At 37.0% G+C, this 7,778-nt stretch overlaps 1 protein-coding gene across 1 annotated transcript; it reads left to right on the top strand.

Moving 5' to 3' along the window:
* LOC110725908 lies at positions 1-624 on the top strand. Its single transcript, XM_021905374.1, has one exon. The coding sequence runs from the start codon at positions 1-3 to the stop codon at positions 622-624; it is 624 nt and encodes a 207-aa protein (XP_021761066.1).
* Positions 625-7,778: the final 7,154 nt, after the last annotated feature.

The following is a 7,778-nucleotide window of genomic DNA, read 5'->3' as shown; positions in this document are numbered from 1 at the left end:
ATGACCAAGGATAGTGAACAGCCACCGCCACCTCCCTCTAACGAATTTCACCCCACCCTTGGTGTTAACAACATCAAGAATGCCATCCCTCTCCTCCTTGATCAAGAAAAAGTGCAATACTCTAATTGGGTTGAACTTTTCGAATGTCATGCTCACGCTTTCAATGTTTTGGATCACATTGATCCCAAGACACCCAAGCCTACGGACATCTCCGATGCGTTGTGGAAGCGGCTTGACTCGGTGGTAAAGAACTGGATTTACGGCACGATCTCCTCGGATCTGCTTGAAACAATCCTCTGCAGGGGTGCCACAGCACAAGATATTTGGGATAAACTCAAAGCTTTGTTTCAAGATAACAAAAATACTCGTGCTGTATATCTTGAAAACCAATTCAACTCCTTGCATCTCTCCAATTTTCCAGACATCTCTTCCTACTGTCGGCAATTGAAGACCCTCAAGGATCAGCTCGCCAATGTCGATCAACCCGTCTCCGAACTGAAACTGGTTATCCGACTTGTCTCGGGACTCGTCAACACCGACTTTGACACCGTCGCCGCTATGATACAACAAACCGAACCCCTCCCCACCTTTGAGACAACCAGGTCTCGTTTGTTGCTCGAGTAAACTCGCAGGACGAACGACTCCACGACCTAGGCACAATCCTTTATTGCTCAAGGTGAAGCCACCACCTCAAACACCCCGCAACAGCAGCAGTCGTCCCAAGGGCGCGGCTCCGGTAATGGCGGCTAACCTTCTGGCCGTGGCACATCCAACGGCAAAGGTGGCAAAGGGGGAAAGGGGCGTGGTAGGGGGAAAGGCCAATTCCCAGCCAAGTCCACGAGTATGCAACAACAAAACTCTCCATAAGGGCCTCCTCAAGGCCAAAGTCAGTGGCCTGGTCAGCCACAATGGGCCGGCCCATCTGGCAACAGCCAATATTTGGCTCTTATTGGCCTCAAGGGCCTACTTCACAAACTTGGGTAAGGCCACCTTACCCTTATCCGCAAGCCCAATCAAGAGGACAGCCTGCTCCTACTTCACCGGCCCAACAACAAGCCTATATGGCAGCCCCACCAAGTTATGGACCGCTCATGACTCCAACTGAGCTCGGGAATTCTTTTTCCACCATGACGTTGGCTAATCCGGATGATGGATGGTACATGGACTCGGGCGCATCATCTCACATGACAAATAATTCCGGTAATCTCTTGCCCTTGTTTAATTTAAGCACTAATAATCATATTTTAGTTGGCAATGGTCATCGTATTCCAGTAATAGGTTATGGTCATTCTACCCTTCCCCAAAATAAGTTAGAACTTCGTGATGTTCTCTTTGCCCCTCAAATTATTAAGAACTTAATTTCAGTCCGTAAATTTACCAATGATAATTCTGTGTCTATAGAATTTGACCCAAACGGTTTTTCTGTGAAGGATCTACGCACGGGGAAAATAATCACGAGATGTAATAGCTTTGGGGACCTTTATCCATTCACCAACCACTCTTCATCAACATCATGCCTTGCCACCTCTCTTTCCACCGTGTCTCCTCACACTTGGCACGACCGCTTAGGACACCCTGGAGCACAGTCTTTAAGCTTTCTTAGGAATAATAATTTTATTGATTGTAATGAGGAGCTTGACTCCAATTTTTGCAATTCTTGTCAAATTGGGAAACATACTAGACTTCCGTTTTATTCTTCTAATAGTAATACTTTGTGTGCTTTTGACATTATTCATGCTGACCTTTGGACTTCTCCAATTCGTAGTATTAATGGTCACAAATACTATCTAGTACTACTTGATGATTTCACCCATTATGTATGGACCATTCCTCTTGTTTATAAATCTCAAGCTTTTCAAACTCTCTTGAATTTTAGACAATATGTTCATACTCAATTTGAAAGGTCAATTAAATCTTTCCAAAGTGACCATGGTCGTGAATTCGATAATGACCCTTTCAAAAAGCTTTGCTTAGATAATGGCATGGTGTTTCGATTCTCATGTCCTCACACCTCTTCCCAAAATGGTAAAGCCGAGAGAATGATCCGCACCTTAAATAATATTAAGCGCACTTTGCTTTTTCATGCCTCCTTACCCCCATCCTATTGGATTTATGCTCTTGAGACCGCCACTTATCTTCTTAATATTTTACCGACTAAGGTCCTCAAAAATATTACTCCGGCTCAAGCATTATTTGGAGTCATACCATCTTATTCCCACATCCGTGTCTTTGGTTGCTTATGTTTCCCAAATCTTTCCTCCACCGCTCCTCATAAGCTTGCTCCTCGGTCCACTCCTTGTATTTTTTTGGGTTATCCCCCTAATAACCGTGGTTTTAGATGCCTCGATATCTCCACAAATAAAATCATTATATCTAGACATGTCACCTTTGATGAGTCCACTTTTCCATACCAAAATTTGGAAAAATTCAGTCTAAAGGATTATAATTTTTTAGGAGAAACCGAGTCCTCACCACTGCTCACACATGCCTTCCTACGGCAAGCCCAAGCTCGCTGCCACATCCCACCCACTATAGGCCCAACTGCAGCAAGCCCACAGCCCACCCCACCTCCAAGCCCACCTACATCACAAACTAATTCCCCAAGGCAGAGTACTCCACAGGTCCATTGCGGGTCACCTGCTGCCGCAACCAGTCCACGGTCACCTCTGCCGCACCCGGTCAGCACCCCGCCTGCCACCTACAGTCCCCCTCCCCTCCGTGGCATCCCTCCGATCCAGCCAACCAGACCACCGCCACCCTCCCCTCACGTCACACGCAGTCAAAGGGGCATTTATAAGCCAAATCCGAAATATTGCAATCTTACCGTTCCTAATTCGGGTCCTACTCCTCAAAAATCTCCCCTTTCAAAATCTTATAAACAAGCTTTAAATGACCATAACTGGAATGCGGCGATGAACGATGAGTATAGTGCTTTAATTAAAATAGGGACATGGGAGTTGGTTCCTAAGCCTACGGGGGTGAATGTTGTTAATTGTATGTGGTTATTTAAACATAAATACAAGTCTAATGGTGACCTTAAAAGGCACAAAGCTCGTCTTGTATGTGATGGCAGGTCGCAGGAAATTGGTGTGGACTGTGATGAGACCTTCAGTCCGGTAGTAAAACTGGCTACTATTCGCACTATTCTCAGTTTAGCCTTGGCTAAAAAGTGGTCGATACATCAACTAGATGTCAAAAATGCCTTTTTACATGGTGATTTGCAGGAAACAGTTTATATGCATCAACCTCCGGGTTTTGTCGGTCGGAGAGCCCCCTCTCATGTTTGCAGATTGAAAAAGGCTTTATATGGTTTGAAACAAGCTCCCAGAGCTTGGTACCAACGGTTTGAAAATTTTCTGATTAAATTGGGATTTGTCATTGCCATGAGCGATACTTCTCTTTTTACTTTCCGGCAGGGTGATGATATGGCATATTTGCTTCTATATGTTGATGACATTATTTTAGCTACCTCATCTGGCAGGTTGCGTGTAGGAATTATTTCTCAGTTACAAAATGAGTTTCCTATGACTGATTTGGGCCCTCTGAGTTATTTCTTAGGGATTGCGGTAACCCGTAAACCCTCTTATTTGCTACTTTCGCAGGAAAAGTATGCACAGGAGATCTTAGAGCGTGCAGGTATGAGCTCATGTAAACCCGCATCAACTCCAATAGACACAAAGTCCAAGCTTAGTGCAGATGCAGGACCACCTTTTCGGGATCCTACTTTGTATCGCAGTCTAGCAGGTGCTCTTCAGTATCTCACTTTCACCAGGCCACATATTTCTTATGTGGTACAGCAGGTGTGTCTATTTATGCATGATCCCCGGGAACCTCATTATGAGGCACTGAAACGCATTTTGCGTTATGTTCAGGGTACCATTGATCACGGTTTACATTTATATCCTACTGCTTCTCATCGCTTGATCACTTACACTGACGCTGACTGGGGAGGTTGTCCCGATACCCGGCGTTCCACTTCGGGCTACTGTTGTTTTCTTGGGGACAACCTCGTTTCTTGGTCATCTAAGCGTCAGCATACATTATCTAAGTCGAGTGCAGAAGCAGAATATCGAGGTGTCACAAACGTTGTTTCTGAGGCATGTTGGCTTCGGAATCTATTACTTGAGTTACATTGTCCTCTACGGCAGGCTACTATTGTTTATTGTAATAATGTCAGCGCTATCTACCTTTCCGACAACCCGGTAAAACACCAACGCACCAAACATGTGGAGATGGATATTCATTTTGTTCGAGAAAAGGTTGCGTTGGGGCAAGTTCGAGTACTACATGTTCCTACTCGGTATCAGTTTGCGGATATTTTCACCAAAGGCCTACCTCGAGAATTATTTCTGGAATTCAGGTCCAGTCTTAGCGTACGACCTCCTTCCGCTACGACTGCGGGGGTGTGATAGATATTATATTTACAATAATATTTGTCACAGATTATGATAATATTGTATATATTTTTGATATACTTCGTATCCTTATCATAATAGGATTATGACCCTTGTAAACACCTATATATATTATTCAATGGTACACACTCCAGGCTAAGGAGTTTTCCCGAAATCTAACACTTATCAATTAATTTTAAATCCTTCTCAAATTATTAGATCCACCAAAGTTATAATTACTCATTCTCGTAAACTCAATTTTATAATTCTATGTCATATAATTTTATTAACTCGATTGTAAACTCTACAATAAATTATATAATTCAATTTTTTTAATGGCCCTTTAAGATTAGCTATTAATACTAAATCAACCAATTCAATCAAATTCACTTGTATATATATACATTTTATTGTAACTAATTTATTCTCAACTTATCAATAATTAGAGAATAATAATCTTCTTCAAAATAAAAACAAAATTATTTTCATCCAATATTTTTTATTTATAACATTTTTTGTAAGTAGAAATATGAAAGTAAAAAAAAAAATTAAAAAAAATTATATCTTTATAGTACTCTAAACTTGCCTAATATACCTAGAAACTGTTGCAAACTCCATTAACAATATAAAATGTCGACATATTTCCGTTCAAAATAAAAAATGTATGTATATTTACTGATTATAAAAAGGAAAAATTGTTAGGAACTACATGCTTGATAGGGGTAATTGTGAACAACTACTCGCTAATTTTTTTTATCAAAAAACTACCTTTTAAATTTAAAAACTTAGAGTAGCACTACCCATTTCAACTTTGCGGCAACAAGCTTCGGCGTATGGGCCCCACTTGTTTGTAACACTGTACTAAATGTATCACTAAATTTCTACTGATAGAAGTTGATTAGAATAAAATGATTTTTACTTTAATGTTTTAGACATAATGTGTTTATGGTGATGATGAATAAAAAAAATCACTTATACTACCTCTGGTCCAAATTACTCGTAACTTTGGTTTTTTTTATATCTCACAAATAATACCTCAAAGTTGCGAATAATTTGGACCGGATGTAGTATATGTTTGAAAATTGTTTTTATTTAGGAATTTCTCTTTTCACGGTATACGAAGAAGGGAAAAGGAAATAATATAATATGAAGCCTGTCATAACTTGTAATTTAGGCCCTGTTCTTTTGAGCTTCTGGACAGAGCAGAGCAGGGGTCAGCAGAGCAGAGCAGAGCAGATTAAATTTCAGCAGAGCAGACCGAGCCGAGCCGATTCGAGCCAAGCCGAGCAGATTTCAACATTATTATTAATATTGTTGTTGTTGTTGTTGCTGCTGCTGTTGTTGTTGTTGTTATTATCATTATTACTATTACTATTACTATTACTAAGTGCATATACCATTGATTTAGGTGAGTGAAAAAATAAATATATGTAAACAATATTTAACATATGTTAATAGTAGAAAGATAAAAGACAACGGTTTACTTATATTTATTTCACAAAAATTTTAAAATAAAATGATTTAATGAGTAATAATGATTTTACTTATAAATTTGTCTTAATCATATATTTTTAACCCTAAAAATAATAATGATATACAAAGTACTACTTGGAAACAACCTCTTTTTTTTAATTCTTAAATTGTATGGGAAGATTTGAAAAATTATTCAACTCAATAAACTTACAATCAATAACCACATACGTATAATATTTCTACACATTGTGATTATAATACCAAATGTTTATAAAAGAAATTGTTATTAATTGTTATTATTATTATTTATTTATTTGAAAGAATTGTTATAATTGTTAGAAATTATTAATTAATAATATTATTAAATATTAATTCTTAATAGTTTGAATTATTTAATATTAATAACGATAACTATTATTATTAATTATTATTATGATTAATAAATATGAATTATTATAATATTAATAATTATTAAAATTATTTTTAATATTAATAATTATTATAATTATTCAAAATAATAAATTATTATCATCAATACAATATTAATTATTATTATTGTTATTATTAATTATTATTTAAAAATAGAGCAGAGTAGAACAAATTCCTTTTGAGCAGAGCATATTTGATTTGACCAGAGCAGAGCAGAGCAAGACAGGGCTCAGCAGAGCAGAGCAGCTCTAAAGAACGGAGCCTTAGTTTTATATCCTAGCTTTAATGCATGTCCATATAAGATACTCCCTCCATTTTATATTAATCGCAACACTAGAAATTGTATAAAATAGGGTAATGTATTAATATAAAGTATAGTTAAATAGAATAAATTTAACTGTTAAGAGAAATAATAAGACGTAGTGTAAGTACTAAGTAGGGTAGCTAAGAGAGGGAGAATAAAATGTTTGTGCAAATGGAATTAGTAGGAGAATGAAATTACAAAATAGTAGTGGACCCTTACCAAATTATAAATTGTTGCATTAATACAAAACAAATGGAGAAGAAAAGTGTTATAATTATTATAAAACTGTTTAGCTTCCGTGTCATGCACGGTGATTTAAAAAGCAATAGCAACTTTTCAATATAAATTGTTATATTACAAAATTAATAAAAAAAAACTAAAAAAAAATAATAAATATATACACTACTTTGATGTGAATTCTAATTAATAAATATACACACTATTTTTTATTAGGGAAAAAATATGAATACTTTCTTAAATTTAATTATGTTCATATTTTCTATTAAAGTCATAAATGTTTGGGAGGGTGGTTTAAGGCCTTTAGTGAGGTCTGCTGTGTAGTCAACCGATATGTGGCTACTTGTAAGTGTCATGAGCAGGAAGTTATAATTATGTCCTCCATTAAAGAGGTTAAAAAGACCTACAGAGTCCCTAGATTAACGTCTTATAACAATCAAAGAGATTAACATGAATTTGTCGGATGAAAGGTTTTCGACAAATAAGCAACCATTCCTTACCTTTCTCACGAATTTATAAATATGCCTTGATGATGTAATATCATCACTGTAGTAACCTTCTGGATTTGTTGCATAAGAGAATCCCGTGCCAACAGGTGAATCCAGAAATATTATGTTAGCTATCTGAACATCAACACGATAAATTAGTCTTAGAATAGTCACAATTCATTTATCTTCCAGTTTTAATCCTAATAATCTCATGCTACAGTCTTGCTTTTACAAATGGAGCGACAAATATCTGAGTAATTAAATTTATGACTTATGAAAGCTATTTTTAATTAAATTAAAAAAAATTAACAAAATATTATTAGAATATAGATTCTTGTACCTTTGTCCAAGAAGATGGATTTAACTGATATGTTGGTACTTCAGAGTGCCAATGGCAGGCTGAAATATTAAAAATCAGAGGACCTGCAGAGAGACTTCAGTTTCATTACTTAA

Source organism: Chenopodium quinoa, unplaced genomic scaffold (genome assembly GCF_001683475.1).
Source record: "Chenopodium quinoa cultivar QQ74 unplaced genomic scaffold, ASM168347v1, whole genome shotgun sequence".
Lineage (NCBI taxonomy): Eukaryota > Viridiplantae > Streptophyta > Magnoliopsida > Caryophyllales > Amaranthaceae > Chenopodium > Chenopodium quinoa.
The sequence above is the reverse complement of the archived record's forward strand: the minus strand, read 5'-3'. Positions and strand labels throughout refer to the sequence as shown.

Bases quoted from the DNA above. Each gene is read 5' to 3' on its own strand.
- LOC110725908 (XM_021905374.1), top strand. From the start codon at position 1: ATGACCAAGGATAGTGAACAGCCACCGCCACCTCCCTCTAACGAATTT.